We start from the raw sequence: 19,909 nt of genomic DNA, 5'->3' as shown, positions 1-19,909 counted from the left end.
AGGATTTAAATAATATAACAGAAAGTGAATTTAGAATAATAGTCATAAAATTAATCGCTGGGCTTGAAAACAGTATAGAGGACAGCAGAGAATCCCTTGCTACAGAGATCAAGGGACTAAGGAACAGTCACGAGGAGCTGAAAAATGCTTTAAACGAAATGCAAAACAAAAGGGAAACCACGACGGCTCAGCTTGAAGAGGCAGAGGAGAGAATAGGTGAACTAGAAGATAAAGTTATGGAAAAAGAGGAAGCTGAGAGAAAGAGATAAAAAAATCCAGGAGTATGAGGGGAAAATTAGAGAACTAAGTGATACACTAAAAAGAAATAATATACGCATAATTGGTATCCCAGAGGAGGAAGAGAGAGGGAAAGGTGCTGAAGGGGTACTTGAAGAAATTATAGCTGAGAACTTCCCTGAACTGGGGAAGGAAAAAGGCATTGAAATCCAAGAGGCACAGAGAACTCCCTTCAGACGTAACTTGAATCGATCTTCTGCACGACATATCATAGTGAAACTGGCAAAATACAAGGATAAAGAGAAAATTCTGAAAGCAGCAAGGGATAAACGTGCCCTCACATATAAAGGGAGACCTATAAGACTCGTGACTGATCTCTCCTTTGAAACTTGGCAGGCCAGAAAGGCTTGGCACGATATCTACAGTGTGCTAAACAGAAAAAATATGCAGCCGAGAATCCTTTATCCAGCAAGTCTGTCATTTAGAATAGAAGGAGAGATAAAGGTCTTCCCAAACAAACAAAAACTGAGGGAATTTGTCACCACGAAACCAGCCCTACAAGAGATCCTAAGGGGGATCCTGTGAGACAAAGTACCAGAGACATCACTACAAGCATAAAATATACAGACATCACAATGACTCTAAACCCGTATCTTTCTATAATAACACTGAATGCAAATGGACTAAATGCACCAACCAAAAGACATAGGGTATCAGAATGCATAAAAAAACAAGACCCATCTATTTGCTGTCTACAAGAGACTCATTTTAGATCTGAGGACACCTTTAGATTGAGAGTGAGGGGATGGAGAACTATTTATCATGCTACTGGAAGCCAAAAGAAAGCTGGAGTAGCCATACTTCTATCAGACAAACTAGACTTTAAATTAAAGGCTGTAACAAGAGATGAAGAAGGGCATTATATAATAATTACAGGGTCTATCCATCAGGAAGAGCTAACAGTTATAAATGTCTATGCGCCGAATACCAGAGCCCCCAAATATATAAAACAATTACTCATAAACATAAGCAACCTTATTGATAAGAATGTGGTCATTGCAGGGGACTTTAACACTCCACTTACAGAAATTGATAGATCATCTAGACACACGGTCAATAAAGAAACAAGAGCCCTGAATGATACATTGGATCAGATGGACTTGACAGATATATTTAGAACTCTGCATCCCAAAGCAACAGAATATACTTTCTTCTCGAGTGCACATGGAACATTCTCCAAGATAGATCATATACTGGGTCACAAAACAGCCCTTCATAAGTTTACAAGAATTGAAATTATACCATGCATACTTTCAGACCACAATGCTATGAAGCTTGAAATCAACCACAGGAAAAAGTCTGGAAAACCTCCAAAAGCATGGAGGTTAAAGAACACCCTACTAACGAATGAGTGGGTCAACCAGGCAATTAGAGAAGAAATTAAAACATATATGGAAACAAACGAAAATGAAAATACAACAATCCAAACGCTTTGGGATGCAGCGAAGGCAGTCCTGAGAGGAAAATACATTGCAATTCAGGCCTATCTCAAGAAACAAGAAAAATCCCAAATACAAAATCTAACAGCACACCTAAAGGAAATCGAAGCAGAACAGCAAAGGCAGCCTAAACCCAGCAGAAGAAGAGAAATCATAAAGATCAGAGCAGAAATAAACAATATAGAATCTAAAAAAACTGTAGAGCAGATCAACGAAACCAAGAGTTGGTTTTTTGAAAAAATAAACAAAATTGACAAACCTCTAGCCAGGCTTCTCAGAAAGAAAAGGGAGATGACCCAAATAGATAAAATCATGAATGAAAATGGAATTCTTACAACCAATCCCTCAGAGATACAAACAATTATCAGGGAATACTATGAAAAATTATATGCCAACAAATTGGACAACCTGGAAGAAATGGACAAATTCCTAAACACCCACACTCTTCCAAAACTCAATCAGGAGGAAATAGAAAGCTTGAACAGACCCATAACCAGCAAAGAAATTGAATCGGTTATCAAAAATCTCCCAACAAAGAAGAGTCCAGGACCAGATGGCTTCCCAGGGGAGTTCTACCAGACATTTAAAGCAGAGATAATACCTATCCTTCTCAAGCTATTCCAAGAAACAGAAAAGGAAGGAAAACTTCCAGACTCATTCTATGAAGCCAGTATTACTTTGGTTCCTAAACTGGACAGAGACCCAGTAAAAAAAGAGAACTACAGGCCAATATCCCTGATGAATATGGATGCAAAAATTCTCAATAAGATACTAGCAAATCGAATTCAACAGCATATAAAAAGAATTATTCACCATGATCAAGTGGGATTCATTCCTGGGATGCAGGGCTGGTTCAACATTCGCAAATCAATCAACGTGATACATCACATTAACAAAAAAAAAGAGAAGAACCATATGATCCTGTCAATCGATGCAGAAAAGGCCTTTGACAAAATCCAGCACTCTTTCTTAAAAAAAACCCTTGAGAAAGTCGGGATAGAAGGAACATACTTAAGATCATAAAAGCCATTTATGAAAAGCTCACAGCTAACATCATCCTCAATGGGGAAAAACTGAGAGCTTTTTCCCTGAGATCAGGAACACGACAGGGGTGTCCACTCTCACCACTGTTGTTTAACATAGTGCTGGAAGTTCTAGCATCAGCAATCAGACAACAAAAGGAAATCAAAGGCATCAAAATTGGCAAAGATGAAGTCAAGCTTTCGCTTTTTGCAGATGACATGATATTATACATGGAAAGTCCGATAGACTCCACCAAAAGTCTGCTAGAACTGATACATGAATTCAGCAAAGTTGCAGGATACAAAATCAATGTACAGAAATCAGTTGCATTCTTATACACTAACAATGAAGCAACAGAAAGACAAATAAAGAAACTGATCCCATTCACAATTGCACCAAGAAGCATAAAATACCTAGGAATAAATCTAACCAAAGATGTACAAGATCTGTATGCTGAAAACTATAGACAGCTTATGCAGGTAATTGAAGAAGATATAACGAAATGGAAAGACATTCCCTGCTCATGGATTGGAAGAATAAATATTGTCAAAATGTCAATACTACCCAAAGCTATCTACACATTCAGTGCAATCCCAATCAAAATTGCACCAGCATTCTTCTCAAAACTAGAACAAGCAATCCTAAAATTCATATGGAACCACAAAAGGCCCCGAATAGCCAAAGTAATTTTGAAGAAGAAGACCAAAGCAGGAGGCATCACAATCCCAGACTTTAGCCTCTACTACAAAGCTGTCATCATCAAGACAGCATGGTATTGGCACAAAAACAGACACATAGAGCAATGGAAGAGAATAGAAACCCCAGAACTAGACCCACAAACGTATGGCCAACTCATCTTTGACAAAGCAGGAAAGAACATCCAATGGAAACAAGACAGTCTCTTTAACAAATGGTGCTGGGAGAACTGGACAGCAACATGCAGAAGGTTGAAACTAGACCACTTTCTCACACCATTCACAAAAATAAACTCAAAATGGATAAAGGACCTGAATGGGAGACAGGAAACCATCAAAACCCTAGAGGAGAAAGCAGGAAAGGACCTCTCTGACCTCAGCCGTAGGAATCTCTTACTGGACACATCCCCAAAGGCAAGGGAATTAAAAGCAAAAGTATATTACTGGGACCTTATGAAGATAAAAAGCTTCTGCACAGCAAAGGAAACAACCAACAAAACTAAAAGGCAACCAACGGAATGGGAAAAGATATTTGCAAATGACATATCGGACAAAGGGCTAGTATCCAAAATCTATAAAGAGCTCACCAAACTCCACACCCGAAAAACAAATAACCCAGTGAAGAAATGGGCAGAAAACATGAATAGACACTTCTCTAAAGAAGACATCCGGATGGCCAACAGGCACATAAAAAGATGGTCAACGTCGCTCCTTATCAGGGAAATACAAATCAAAACCACACTCAGATATCACCCCACGCCAGTCAGAGTGGCCAAAATGAACAAATCAGGAGACTATAGATGCTGGCGAGGATGTGGAGAAACGGGAACCCTCTTGCACTGTTGGTGGGAATGCAAATTGGTGCAGCCGCTCTGGAAAGCAGTGTGGAGGTTCCTCAGAAAATTAAAAATAGACCTACCCTATGACCCAGCAATAGCACTGCTAGGAATTTATCCAAGGGATATAGGAGTGCTGATGCATAGGGCACTTGTACCCCAATGTTTATAGCAGCACCCTCAACAATAGCCAAATTATGGAAAGAGCCTAAATGTCCATCAACTGATGAATGGATAAAGAAATTGTTGTTTATATACACAATGGAATACTACGTGGCAATGAGAAAGAATGAAATTTGGCCTTTTGTAGCAACGTGGATAGAACTGGAGAGTGTGATGCTAAGTGAAATAAGCCATACAGAGAAAGACAGATACCATATGGTTTCACTCTTATGTGGATCCTGAGAAACTTAACAGAAACCCATGGGGGAGGGGAAGGAAAAAAAAAAAAAAGAGGTTAGAGTGGGAAAGAGCCAAAGCATAAGAGACTGTTAAAAACTGAGAACAAACTGAGGGTTGATGGGGGGTGGGAGGGAGGGGAGGGTGGGTGATGGGTATTGAGGAGGGCACCTTTTGGGATGAGCACTGGGTGTTGTATGGAAACCAATTTGACAATAAATTTCATATATTGGAAAAAAAAATAAGTGAATTAGATTCCCAACTCAAAAATTTAGGAAAAGAATATAGCAAAAGCCAAAATAAGGCTAAAGAAATTAATGAAGTAGCTAAGAGGAGGAGAATTTAGTATTTTTTTTTAAGTTTACTTATTTGAGAGAGAAAGAGATTGAAAGACATAGAGAGTTGGGGGGGGGAGAGAGAGAGAGAGAGAGAGAGAGAGAGAGAGAGAGAGAGAGAGAATCCCAAGCAGGCCCTGCACTGTGAGCATGGAACCTGATGTGGGGCTTGAGCCCACAAATTGTGAGATCATGACCTGAGCCAAAACCAAGAGTCGGACGCCTAACGAACTGACCCACCCAAGTGCCCCAAGAAGTAGAATTTAGTAATAAATCAAAATCTCAGTTCTTTAAAAAAACTGCTTTGAATATATCTGGGTTGTTAGTTTTTACTTAGGTTGAATTCTATCAGTCAGAGTTCAGTTTAGAAAGCAGAGCCACTGTGCATTATGGGATAAGGATTCAACCATAGAAATCAGACCCTGAACAATTGTGGAAAGACCTGCAGAAATAAAAATATAAAATGAGGAGTTGCAAAATCAGAGGCAACACCAATGAGTCAATCTAAGAAAGCAAGCTCATCTAGCCAATGAAGTAGGGCTATAAAAGGAAGCTGGTACAAGAAAAAGGAAAAGGAAAAGGAAAAGGAAAAGGAAAAGGAAAAGGAAAAGGAAAAGGAAAAGGAAAAGGAAGGAAGGAAAGAAAGAAAGAAAGAAAGGAAAGAAAGAAAGAAAGAAAGAAAGAAAGAAAGAAAGAAAGAAAGAAAGAAAAAGGAAGGAAGGAAGGAAGGAAGGAGAAGGAAGGAAGAAAAAATGAGAAAGAAAGATGTGAAACTGTTAGTTGTGTGCATAGGCAGTTGCATCTGTTTGTGTGCATCTGTCATGGCCTGTGGCTACTGTAGATACTCAAGTAAGACAGGAAAAAGAATTGGGATACAGAGTTGGAGTAAAACAAGCCAGAACCAGAACCTCTTGGAATGTCTGCAACTGCCTGATATCTAATCTAACCATAATGATCAGAGGGGAATGGCTACTGCTTTATGCTCACTCCTCTCACATCCCAAACAAACTTCTTTTAAACAATACTAACCCAGAAACCTGCAGGGTAGGGGATTAGGGAAAATGCAGTTCTTATGTAACCATGTCCACAATAGAAAAATTCTGTTCACTTCTCCCCACAATCCACAGGAGAGACTCAGTTAAATTTATTTGGGAGATTGGCTGGTGCTAGAACATCCAGGATGGGTTTCCTTACATTTTTGTTGCTCAGCTTGAGTGGCTGAAATAGCTGGGGGTCTCTTCCTTTCTACACAGTATCTTACATCCAGTAGTCTAGCCTGAGCTTATTTATATGACGAAATTTTTATTTTATATGATGAAAATCAAAGCTGTAGGACTGTTAAGGGCTCAGCTCTGGAACTCACACAACAACCCTGCAGCCACATTGTATAGTGCTAAGCAATTTACAAGGCCAACCAAGATTCAAAGGATTAGGCAAAAATCCATTTCTTATTTGAAGGAGATATAAAATATTCTGGTTATTGTTTTTAATATGTCGCTATCCACTCTCTGGACACAATTATTTACATTTCTCTCAGATAGAAAACATGCCCACTCAATTGCGAGATACCCAAAGTCTCAGGCAATTACAGCTTTTGGCTTAAGATCCAGAATCATTTCTTCTGTACCAGTTCCAGATATATATGCAGCCCCTTGGGCACAGATCCTCTTAGTATGGATATCTCTGAACTGAAAAAGATACCATTTGCTCTATTCTCCATACAATATACAATGGTGAGACTATGATCAGTTAATTGTGATGGGTCAGCCAATGCAAAAAGCAGGTAACACACAGCAGGCCCTGGCCCACAGTTATTCTGAAATACTTCTGGGTATTTCGTCAACTTCCCTGACTCCAGAGGGCAGAGAATGTTCCTTGACTCTCGCCTGGTTCTGCCCCCTCCTCCCCGAGGTAGTTCCCTAATCCATTGATCTAGGTAGCTCTTGGCCACAACCTAAGAGTCATTTTTCTTTTTCCATAGGTGACAGACTATGTTTTCTGCTGAATAGTTCCCTCGGCATACTTCAGATCTACAAAAAATTGGGAGCCCCAGCGATCTCTCTTGATTCCCATTTGTAACATATCTTTCAGAATGTTGTGGGCTCTCAATGTACTAGATGGTATACAAGATGGATAAAGCGAAATGATAGATCAAATGTGCACAGCATTGGGGAAAGGAGGAGAGGAAGGAAAGAGTAAAATACAGTTACTAACCTAAAACTCTCTGGATTGTAGTGTAATGTTCAGGGTTTTAGATGTGGGTTTTAAAGTTCTACCACAATGTGAACTTTTAGAGCTAAGGCCAGGGCAGCAAGAGTAGTTCATGAATAACACTACTTCCCAAAATATATTTTATAAGTTTAAAATTGTATTCAAAGATTGTTATCTTGCAAAATGTAACCCCAATTATGAAAGGTGTGTGCCTTTTATTACCAGTAATTACAAATACAGCGGTCAAAAAGAAGCTAACCAGGAATCGAGTGCAAGTAATGGAGAACTATCAAAGAAAAGTGGCATTTCTTGCATCCCATTTCAATTCACATTTCTCATCATCTTTTTTATTTTTTAAGGTCTATTCAGATTGTTTTTAAATTTTATTTTTTTAAATTTATATCCAAATTAGTTAGCATATAGTGCAACAGTGATTTCAGGAGTATATTCCTTAATGCCCCTTACCCATTTAGCCCATCCCCCCTCCAACAACCCCCCCCAGTAACCCTCTGTTTGTTCTCCATATTTAAGAGTCTCTTATGTTTTGTCCCCCTCCCTGTTTTTATATTATTTGTTTCCTTCCCTTATGTTCATCTGTTTTGTCTCTTAAAGTCCTCATATGAGTGAAGTCATACGGTTTTTGTCTTTCTCTAATTTCACTTAGCATAATACCCTCCAGTTCCATCCACGTAGTTGCAAATGGCAAGATTTCATTCTTTTTGATTGCTGAGTAATACTCCATTGTATATATATATACCACATCTTCTTTACCCATTCATGCATCGATGGACATTTGGGCTCTTGCCATACTTTGGCTATTGTTGACAGTGCTGCTATGAACATGGGGTGCATGTGTCCCTTCAAAACAGCACACCTGTATCCTGTGGATAAATGCCTAGTAGTGCAATTGCTGGGTCATAGGATAGTTCTATTTTTAGTTTTTTGAGGAACCTCCATACTGTTTTCCAGAGTGGCTGCACCAGCTTGCACTGCCACCAACAATGCGAAAGAAATCCTCTTTCTCCGCATCCTTGCCAACATCTGTTGTTGCCTGAGTTGTTAATGTTAGCCATTCTGACAGGTGTAAGGTGGTATCTCATTGTGGTTTTGATTTGTATTTCCCTGATGATGAGTGATGTTGAGCATTTTTTCATGTGTTGGTTGGCCATCTGGATGTCTTCTTTGGAGAAGTGTCTACTCATGCCTTTTGCCCATTTCTTCACTGGATTATTTGTTTTTTGGGTGTTGAGTTTGGTAAGTTCTCTATAGATTTTGGATACTAACCTTTTACCTGATATGTCATTTGCAAATCCTTGAGTCAATTTAGGTAGTTTGTATATTTCCAGGAATTTGTTCATTTCACCTAAGTAATTTACTGGCATATAATTATTCCGAGTATTTATTATATCTTTTTAAATTTCTGTAAGGTCAGTAGTGGTGACCCCTGCTGCAATGATGCTGTCATTTGAGTCTTCTTTTCTGTTTGTCAGTATTGCTAATCTTTCCAAAGAACCTTGTGGTTTCATTCATTTTATCTATTGCTTTGCCACTCTCTATTTCATCAGTTTCTACTCTAATCTTTGTTATTCCTTTTCCTTGCATTAAGTTTTATCTTTTTTTCCAGTGTCTTAAGGTGGAAGATTGGGTTATTAATTTGAAATCCTTATTATTTTTTTAATGTAATTGTTTAGAGCTGTAAATTTCTCTCTAAACACTGCTACTTTAGCTACATCCCATAAGTGTTAGTATGTTGTGTTTTTTTATAATTTTTTTTACATTTATTTATTTTTGAGAGACAAAGAGAGAGACAGAGCGTGAGCAGGGGAGGGGCAGAGAGAGAGGGAGACACAGAATCTGAAGCAGGCTCCAGGCTCCAAGCTGTCAGCACAGAGCCCGATGTGGGGCTTGAACTCACAAAGTGAGAGATCATGACCTGAGCCGAAGTCAGAGGCTTAACCGACTGAGCCACCCAGGACCTCAGTCTTAATTTTAATTCACCTCCAGTAGGTGAATAGTAGGTGTGTATTAATTTTAATTCACCTCCAAGTGTATTCTAATCTTCTTTGGATAACTTCTTTTACCAGTTGGTTATTTAGAAGTATATCGTTTAATTTTCACATATTTGTGAGTTTACCAAATTTCTTTTATTGATTTGTAACTTCATTCCATCAAGGTCAGAGAACACACTTGTTATGTTTCAATCTATTTATGGATATTTGCTTTATGGGACTAGTATACGGTCTATTCTAAAGAATGAGACATCTGCACTTGAGAATACATATGCTGCTGTTGTTTGAACTATTCTATCGGTGTCTATTAGACCTAGTTGGTTTACAGGACTGTTCTTCTATTTCCTTGTTGATCTTCTGCCTAGTTATTCTACCCATTATTGAAAGTGAGGTATTGAAGTCTCCAACTATGATCCAACTACTATTGTTGAATTGTCTGTATCTCCCCTCATTGTTGTCACTTTTTCCTTCATGTACATTGGTGCTGTTATTAGGCTCTTATAGTTTATGGCTGTTATATCTTCCTGATTGATTGACCCTTTATCATTATAAAATGCCTCTTGTTGTCTCTAGTAGTATTTTTGTCTTAAAGTCTATTTTGTCTGATAGTCTAATCACTCCAACTTTTCTGTGGTTGCTGTTTGCATGATATGTCATTTTCAATTTTTTGCTTTCAATCTCTATCTTCGAATCTAAAATGTGTCTCTTATTACTTTTATTTTTTAAAATATTAACTTGAGAGAGAGAGAGAGAATGGGGGAGGGGCAGAGAGAGAGAGAGAGGAAGAGAGAGAATCCTAAGTAGGCTCCGTGCTGTCAGTGAGGAGGCTGACACAGGGCTCAATTGCACAAACAGTAAGATCATGACCTGAGTTGAAATCAAGAATTGGACACTCAACCAACTAAGCCACACAAGCGCCCCTAAAATGTGTCTCTTTTAAATAGAGTATAGTTGTATCTTATTTTGTTTTTTACAGTCTGACAATCACTGACTTTTTATTGGGTTATTTTTAATGCATTCACATTTAATGTTGATATTGATATTATTGGATTTACATCTATTTTGCTTTTATTTTCTATATATGTCATGTTTTCTTAATTCTCCTTCTCCTTTACTATTTTCTTTTGCATTGAATAAATATTTTTATTAAAAATTTTTTTATGTTTATTCATTTTTGAAAGACAGAGAGAGACCAGAGCACAAGCAGGGGTAGGGCGGAGAGAGAGGGAGGACACAGAATCTGAAGCAGACTCCAGGCTCTGAGCTGTCAACACAGAGCCCGACATGGGGCTTGAACTCACAGGCCATGAGATCATGACCTGAGCTTAAGTCAGATGCTTAAATGACTGAGCCACCCAGGCGCCCCTTGAATAAATATTTTTAATGTAGTCCTTTACCTTCTTTAATAATTTTTTTGTTATCTTTTTGAATTATTTCCTTAGTAGTTCCAGTTCTTACTGTGTATCTTATGGACATCAGCTTCAGATTTATATTAACTTGATACTAGTGAGAAATGGAAACAGTACTTTTATATAGTTCTATTCCCTTTCCCTCTATTTTGTGATATTGTTACACGTATGTTTATAATTATTATAGTACACTGTTACAATTATTACCTTAGTCTTTTTAATTATTTTTTTTAAACTTACACCATGGGAAGAATTTATTTTTAAAAAGTTCTTATTTAAATTCCAGTTAGTTAACATACAGTGTAATATTAGCTTTAAGTATACAGTATAGTGATTCAACACTTCTATATAATGCCTGGTGCTTATCACACGTGCACTCCTTAGTCCCCATCAACCATTTAACCCATCCCCCACCCACATCTTCTCTGGTAACTATCAGTTTGTTTTCTACAATTGAGAGCCCTATTTCTTGGTTTGCCCCTCTCTCTTCTTTCTCCTTTACTTGTTTGTTTTGTTTCTTAAATTTCACACATTAGTGAAATCATATGGTATTTGTCACTCTTTGATTTATTTTGCTTAATATTATACTCTCTAGTTCCATCCATGTCATTGCAAATAACAGGATTTCTTTCCTTTTTGTGGCTGAATTATATGTCACTGTATATATACAATTTCTTCTTAATCCAATCATCAAACATTGGACACTTTGGCTGTTTCCATAATCTGGCCATTGTAAATAATGCTGCTATAAACCTAGGGTTGAATGTATCCTTTTGAATAAGGGTTCTTGTATCTTTTGGGTAAATATCTAATAGTGAGATTACTGTGGATTGTAGGGTAGTTCTATTTTTAACCTTTTTCTTTCTTTCTTCTTCTTCTTTTTTTTTTTTTTTTTTTTTTTTTTGAGGAACCTCCACGTTGTCTTCCACAGTAGCTGTACCAGTTTGCATTTCCACCAACAGTGCAGGAGGGTTCCTTTTTTTCTACATCCTTGCCAGCACTTATCCCTGGTGTTTTTGAGTTTAGCTATTCTGACAGGTGTGAGGTGATATTGTAGTTTTGATTTGGATTTTCCTGAAGATAAGTGATGTTGAGCATCTTTTCATGTGTCTATTGGTCATTGGTATGTCTTTTTTGGAGAAATGTCTGTTCATATCTTCTGCCCATTTTTTAATTGGATGATTTGTTTTGGATATTGAGTTTTATAATTTCTTTACATATTTTGGATACTAACCTTTTATGAATATGTCATTTGCAAATATATTTTCCCATTCCTTAAGTTGCCCTTTAGTTTTGATTGTTTCCTTTGCTCTGCAGAAGCTTTCATTTTGATGTAGTCCCAACAATTTATTTTTGCTTTAATGTGCCTTGCCTCAGGAGATATATCTAGAAAAATGTTACTATGGCCAATGTAAGAGACATTACCACCTGTGCTTTCTTCTAGGAATTTTATGGTTTCAGGTTTCACACATTTAGGTCTTTAATACACTTTGAGTTTATTTTTGTGTATGGTGTAAGAAAGTGGTCCATTCTTTTGTGTATAGCTGACCAGTTTTCCCAACACTATTTTTTGAAGAGATTTTTCCCATTGGATATTCTTTTCTGCTTCACTGAGATTAATTGATCATATAATTGTGGGTTTATTTCTGGGTTTTCTACTCTATTCCATTGATTGATATGTCTATTTTTGTGCCAGTGCCATACTGTTTTGATTACTACAGCTTTGTAATGTAACATGAAGTCTGGAATTGTGATATTTCCAGCTCTGCTTTTCTTTTTCAAGGTTGCTTTGGCTATTTGAGGTCTTTTGTGGTTCCATACAAATTTTAGGATTGTTTGTTCTAGTTCTGTGAAAACTCCTGTTGGTATTTTGATAGGGATTGCATTAAATTTGTAGAATGCTTTGTGTAGTATAGACATTTTGACAATATTTGTTCTTCCAATCCATGAGCATGGAGTGCCTTTCTATCTCTTTGTGTCGTCTTGAATTTCTGTCATCAATGTTTTAGAGTTTTCAGAGTACAGGTCTTGCACCTCTTTGATTAGGTTAATTCCTAGGTATCATATTTTTGGTACAATTGTAAATGGGACTGTTTTCTTAATTTTTCTCTCTGCTGCTTCATTATTAGTGTATAAAATGCAACACATTCTGCACATTTGTATCATGATTTTGTATCATGCAACTGCGCTGAATTCATTTATCAGTTCTAATAATTTTTTGGTAGCTTTTTAAAAATGTTTTTTAACGTTTATTTTTGAGACAGAGAGAGAGCATGAACGGAGGAGGGTCAGAGAGAGGGAGACACAGAATCTGAAACAGGCTCCAGGCTCTGAGCTGTCAACACAGAGCCTGACACAGGGCTCGAACTCACAGACTATGAGATCATGACCTGAGCCGAAGTCGGCCGCTTAACCGACTAAGCCACCCAGGCTCCCCGGTAGCTTTCTATGTATAGGATTTCTACATATAGGATTATGTCATCTGCAAATAGTGAAAGTTTTACTTCTTCCTTATCAATTTGGATGCCTTTTCTTTTTGTTGTCTGATTTCTGTGGATAGGACTTGCATTACTACTTTGAATAAAAGTTGTGAGAGTTAATATCGTTGTCTTGTTCCCGATCTTAGCTGAGTATGATGTTACCTGTGGGTTTCCCATATATGGCATTTATTTATTATGTGGATGTATTTTCCCTCTAACCCTACTTTGTTGAGGGCTGTTATTGTGAATGAATGTTGTATTTTGTCAAATGCTTTTTCTAAATCTACTGAAATGATCATATGGTTTTTATCCTTTCCTTTATTGATGTGAGGTATCATGATGATTGATTTGCAAATATTGAACCACGCTTGCATCCTGGGAATTAATGCAACTTGATTGGGGTGAATGGTTTTCTTAATGTATTGTTGGATTTGGTTTGCTAATATATATATATTATTTATTTATTTTGAGAGAGAGTGAGTGGGGGAGGGGCAGAGAGAGGGAGAGAGAAAATCCCAAGCAGGCTCTGCGCTGTCAACACAGAGCCTGACCTAGGGCTCAATCTCACAAACTGTGAGATCATGACCTGAGCTGAAATCAAGAGTTGGATGCTTAACCGATTCAGCCACCCAGATGCCCCAGTATGGTAATATTTTGTTGAAGATTTTTGCATCTATGTTCATCAGAGACATTGGCCTGTAGTTATTTTTGCAGTGTCTTTATCTGGTTTTGGTATCAGGGTGATACTGGCCTCATAGAATGAATTTGGAAGTTTCCTCCCTCTTCTATGTTTTGGAATAGTTTGGGAAGAATAGGTATTAACTCCTCTTTAAATGTTTGGTACAATTTGCCTGTGAAGCCATCTCGTCCTGGACTTTTACTCATTCTAAGTTTTTTTAAATTTTGATTTAGTGGTAATTGGTCTGGTCAAACTTTTTATTACATCCTGATTCAATTTTGGGAGTTTATATATTTACAGGAATTTTTCCCTTACTTCTGTGTTGTCTAATTTGTTGGCAGATAGTTTTTTATAATATTCTCTTACAGCTGTTTGTACTTCTGTGGTGTTGGTTATTTCTCCTCTGTCATTTGTGATTGTGTTTGAGTCCTTTATCCTTTTTTTTTTCTTGATAAGTCTCACTAGAAGTTTATCAATTTTATTATTTTTTTCAAAGAACCAGCTCTTGGTTTCATTGATCAATTCTATTTTTAGTTTCTGTATCATTTATTTCTGCCCTAATCTTTATTATTTCCTTCCTTCTGCTGGTTTTAGGTCTTGTTTGCTATTCTTCCAGCTCCTTTAGGTATCAGGTTAGGTTGTTTATTTGAGATTTTTCTTGCTTCTTGTGGTTGGTCTATATTACTATAAAATTCCCTCTTAGAACTGCTTTTGCTGTATCCCAAAGTTTTAGACCAATTGTTTTCATTCTCATTTGTTTCCATATGTTTTTTGAGTTCTTCTATGATTTCTTGGGTGACCCATTCATTGTTTAGTAGCATGTTATTTAACCTTCATGTATTTGTGGTCTTTCCATATTTTGTCTTGTTGATTTCTAGTTTCAGAGCAAGTGGTCAGAAAGATTCATGGTAAAAAAAAAATGCATGATATAACTTCAGTCTTTGTGAATTCATTGAGACTTGTTTTGTAGACTTGTTTTGTGATCTATTCTGGATAATATTCTGTGTGCCCTTGAAAAGAAGGTGTATTCTGCTGCTTTAGGATGGGATATTCTGAATATATCTGTTAAATCCATCTAGTCCAATGTGTCATTCAAAGCTACTGTTTCCTTGTTGATTTTCTGTTTGGATAATCTGTTCATTGATATAAGCGGGATGTTGCAGTCCTCAACTATTATTGTATTACTATCAATTAGTTTATCTTTATTAACTGTTTTATGTATTTGGGTGCTTTAATTTTGGATGTATAAATATTTACAACTGTTATATCTTCTTGTATTGTCCTCTTAATGATTATATAGTGTACTTCTTTGTCTCTTGTCTTTGTCTCTTGTTTTAAAGTCTATTTTGTTTGATATAAGTATTGCTACTTCAACTTCCTTTTCAATCTGCATGTGTCTTTAGGTCTGAAATGAACCTCTGTAGGCAGTATATGGATTTTTTTTAATCCATTTCATCACTCTCTTTCTTTTGACTGGAGCACTGAGGCCATTTACATTTAAAGTAATTATTGATAGGTATGTATTTATAGTTATTTTGTTACTTGTTTTATGCTTGTTTTTTTTTAAAATTTTTTTTTAACATTTATTTATTTTTGAGACAGAGAGAGACAGAGCATGAACAGGGGAGGGGCAGAGAGAGAGGGAGACACAGAATCTGAAACAGGCTCCAGGCTCTGAGCGGTCAGCACAGAGCCTGATGCAGGGCTCGAACTCATGGACCGTGTGATCATGACCTGAGCGAAGTCGGACACTTAACCGACCGAGCCACCCAGGCGCCCCATTTTATGCTTGTTTTTATAGTTCTTCTCTTACGTTATTCCCTTGTTCTCTTCTCTCACAAAAACTTGGCTTTCTTTAGTCATAGACTTGGATTCCTTTCTTTTTATTTTTTGCATATCTATTACTAGTTTTGGATTTGTAACTAGCATTAATTTTATATATAACATCTTCTGCATAGGGCCATCTATATTAAATTGATGGTTACTTAAGTTTGTATCCATTCTTACTTCTCTCCCTCCCGCCTGCCACATTTTAGGTATATGGGGTCCTTTACATTCTTTCATTTTGTGAGTCCCTTATTGACTTATTTTTACAGATATATTTTTTCTGCTTTTGTGTTTCCCGCTTTGCTTACTCTTACTTATGGTCTTTCCACTCAAAAGGTCCCTTTTGACATTTCTTGTAGGGCTGGTTTAGTGGTCATGAATTCCTTTAACTTTTATTTGCCTAGAAAACGCTTTGTCTCTCCTTCTATTCTGAATGATAGCCTACTGGATAGAGTATTCTTGGCTGTATGTTTTACCTTTCAGCACTTTGAAAAATTCCTGCTGAAAAATCAGTTGATAGCCTTATGGAGTTTCCCTTGTATGTAACTTTTTTTTTTTTTTCCCTCCCCTCTTGTTGCTTTTAAGATTCTCTCTTTATCACTACTTCTTGCCATTTTACTTATTATGTTTCTTGGTGTGGACCTCCTTGGGTTGATTTTTTAGGCGGCTCTTTATGCCTCCTGGATTTGGATGTTTGCTTTCTTCCATATATAAGGGAAGTTTTCAGCTATTATTTCTTGAAATAAATGTTCTGCCCTTTTTCTCTCTCTTCTCCTTTTAGGATCCCTATAATGTGAATGACATTGCTGAGTTCCTCTGACATATTTTCATTTTTTTATTGTTCTTTTTCCTTTTGCTGTTGTGCTTGGGTGCTTTCCGTTACTGTATCTACCAGCTCACTGATTCATTCCTCTGCTTCCTCTTGTTTACTAGTTATTCCTTTTAGTGTATTTTTAATTTGAGTTATTGAATTTCATCTCTGATTGTTCTTAATATTTTCTTTCTCTTTGTTGAAGATTTCACTGAGATTCCCCACACTTTTCTCAAGTCCAGTGAATATACTTAAGGCCATTGCTTTGAAATCTTTATCAGGCATATCACTCATCTCCATTTAATTAAGCTCTTTTGCTGTGATTTTGTTCTTTCACACACACACACACACACACACACACACACACACACACACATTAAAAGGTAGACATATCTAACTATTTTCACTTAAAATGTTTTTAAGATTCAACTATGCTGTAATTTGTATCAGTCTTCATACGTCATTTCATTTTATGGCTAAATAATAATCCACTGCATCGCTCTAGCACATTTTGTTCATTCATTTATCAACCTTTTGGCTGTTGTAAATAGTACTGCTCTGAATACTTGTGTATAAGTTTTTGACACAAAACAGTAAAAAATAGTAAGAAGTGAAAAATATTCAAATCCATATAAATAGCAAAATGCATCATTTCGCTGCCCCTGCAAGACCACTTTCTTGATTAAACATTCTATAAGTTTTATCTAAAATTCAGTTCACTAATGATCTCTGAGAATTGTGTGAACATTAGATTTGACTGTATTTTTTTCACTAATTTTTTATTTATAGGTATTCAATATACCCAAAGAAATAATAAATGACTTGAAGCAGAGGTGAATGTTTTTGGGTTTTATTCTCCACTGCCTGTAGAACATGGTTAGATAATCAGAGGTGCTTATTAAAGCTCACTGGTTTGATATTTCTGGCTAACTCTTAAATGATGGCTGTTCTAACTTCCATTCCATGAATCTCTCTGGTCCAGATGAAAATAATCATTGTAAATTCCCATAAGACTTTTGACATATATTCTTGTTGTGAGCCAAATAATACCATCTTTGCTATTTAATGAATCCCATTGCAAGATGTTTTCTTGGTCAAGCCCCAAGTTTCTACAATATCCATTTTATCTACAGCTGCTAAACAACTAATGATCAACTAGGTCATTTATTTATATATAAAATTACCTCCTATATGCTCTCTGTCAGAGCCTACCTAACACTGAATAATCTCAGGCCCTGATTCTGCTGTAGATCTGGTAAGTTTAAGTGTTTTACAATATTATTTCTACTGAAAGATTTTAAATCTCTGCCCTTCCTACCTCCATCTCCTAACCCTGATTTCATGGAGCTAAGATCAATAAATAGTTTGCATATATTAGCATATATGAAAGGACAACTCAACAGGGGAGGGCTTAAAGAGCTTAATCTTGGAGCTCTTTCCCATAAAAAGGATGTGATATAGTAGTCTTTAGGAGATAAAGGTACATTTTTAAGTCATAGAACTATAGATAGTTGTAGGAGGAACAGATTCATACTTTAACAGAAAAGAAATTGTGAAGAAAAGGTAAATGCCTTTCTCTGAGCTGTATGGCTATAATGTAGTAAACCTGATAATAAAGCAGTCTTCTTCCATTTGATAAAGATCAGCAAAACTAATTTTCTCTGTGATGGGTCCAACTGATTGATAACTTATCTGCAATTATGTTGAAAATCTTCTCTGGAAATTTGCAAGCATTCTGCAATTGTTCACTGAAGCCTGTCTATAATGCAACATATATATATATATATATATATATATATATATATATATATATATATATATATATATATATATAATTTTTATATATTCTTTCAGTAAGGGTATTCTTAGTGATGAATTCTAAATGACTTCTGTGTGTGTGTGTGCACGTGCGTGCGTGTGTATAACACGCAGCCATCCCAGAGCAGGTGCTTCCTTAATGTTAGCTATTATCCTTAGGATTATATAGATGAATAGATGGACAAATACTTAGTTAAGTAGATACATTATAATGACATATTCTCAATTTAATTGCTGTATAGTACCAAATAACAGATATTATTTTCAATATCTATGACTTAAGCTTTATTTCACTATAATCTCTAATACCCTATAATTATCTTTCAAACTAACATACGAATGAAGATGGAAAGAATAGCAAAGATAAGTTTTCACAGAGGAAACAACATCTTTGAAAGTGGATTCTTAGAGCTTTTGTTTAAATAGAATTGTATTTTCTGTCTCTTTTTTCCTTTGATACAGGTTTCCACCTATCAATCAGGACAATGGATGTGGCCAATAAGTCTGTTTCTGAATTTGTTTTGCTTGGACTCTCTAATTCTTGGGAACTACAGCTGTTTTTCTTCATAGTGTTTTCATTGTTTTACGTGGCAACAATGGTTGGTAACAGTCTCATAGTCATCACGGTTATAGCTGACTCTCACCTACACTCTCCTATGTATTTTCTACTTACCAACCTTTCCATCATTGATATGTCCCTTGCTTCCTTTACCACCCCTAAGATGATTGCAGACTACCTCACTGGACACAAAACCATCTCCTTTGATGGTTGTATCACCCAGATATTTTTCCTACACCTTTTTACTGGTACTGAGATAATTTTACTTATGGCCATGTCCCTTGATAGGTATATTGCAATATGCAAGCCTCTCCACTACACTTCAGTCATAAGACCCTGGGTGTGCGCTGCCCTTGTGGTGGCTTCCTGGGTTGTGGGAGTCATGCATTCAATGAGCCAGGTCATATTTGCTCTCACATTACCATTCTGTGGTCCCAATGAAGTAGACAGCTTTTTCTGTGACCTTCCTGTGGTGTTCCAGCTAGCTTGTGTAGATACTTATGTTCTGGGCCTGTTTATGATCTCAACAAGTGGCATAATTGCATTGTCCTGCTTTATTCTTTTATTCAATTCTTATGTTATTGTCTTTGTTACTATCAAGCATCATTCTTCAAAAGGATCATCTAAGGCCCTTTCTACCTGCACAGCTCATTTCATTGTTGTATTCATGTTCTTTGGGCCATGCATCTTCATCTATATGTGGCCACTAAGCAGTTTTCTTACAGACAAGATCCTGTCTGTGTTTTATACCATCTTTACTCCCATTCTGAACCCAGTAATTTATACTTTAAGAAATCAAGACGTGAAGACAGCCATGAGGAAACTGAAAAATAGGCTTCTAAATCCTAACAAGACAACTCCTTGGCATTATTTTTAATTTTAAATTCTAGTTCTAGTTTTAACTTCCCAGGCATTACATGGCACAGTTATTGTGTACACAGAATTATGACTAGGCTCTTATTTCTGGAGTTCCCATCAAATTGTAATCAAATCAAATTGCAATCAAATCATAAATATTAAAACTACTCTTAGTCATATGTTTAAAATACATGTTATATTTCACAAAATCAAGTTGACAGAAA

At 36.5% G+C, this 19,909-nt stretch overlaps 1 protein-coding gene across 1 annotated transcript; it reads left to right on the top strand.

The window, feature by feature from the left end:
• Positions 1-18,753: 18,753 nt before the first annotated feature.
• On the top strand, positions 18,754-19,704 carry LOC132668412 (olfactory receptor 4K2). Its single transcript, XM_060617386.2, has one exon. It carries the CDS (start codon positions 18,754-18,756, stop codon positions 19,702-19,704), a length of 951 nt encoding a protein of 316 aa, XP_060473369.2.
• Positions 19,705-19,909: the final 205 nt, after the last annotated feature.

The sequence above is a fragment of the Panthera onca genome, chromosome B3, assembly GCF_046562875.1.
Source record: "Panthera onca isolate mPanOnc1 chromosome B3, mPanOnc1 haplotype 2, whole genome shotgun sequence".
NCBI classification, from domain to species: domain Eukaryota; kingdom Metazoa; phylum Chordata; class Mammalia; order Carnivora; family Felidae; genus Panthera; species Panthera onca.
Note: the sequence above shows the minus strand (reverse complement) of the source record. Positions and strands in the feature narration are given on the sequence as shown.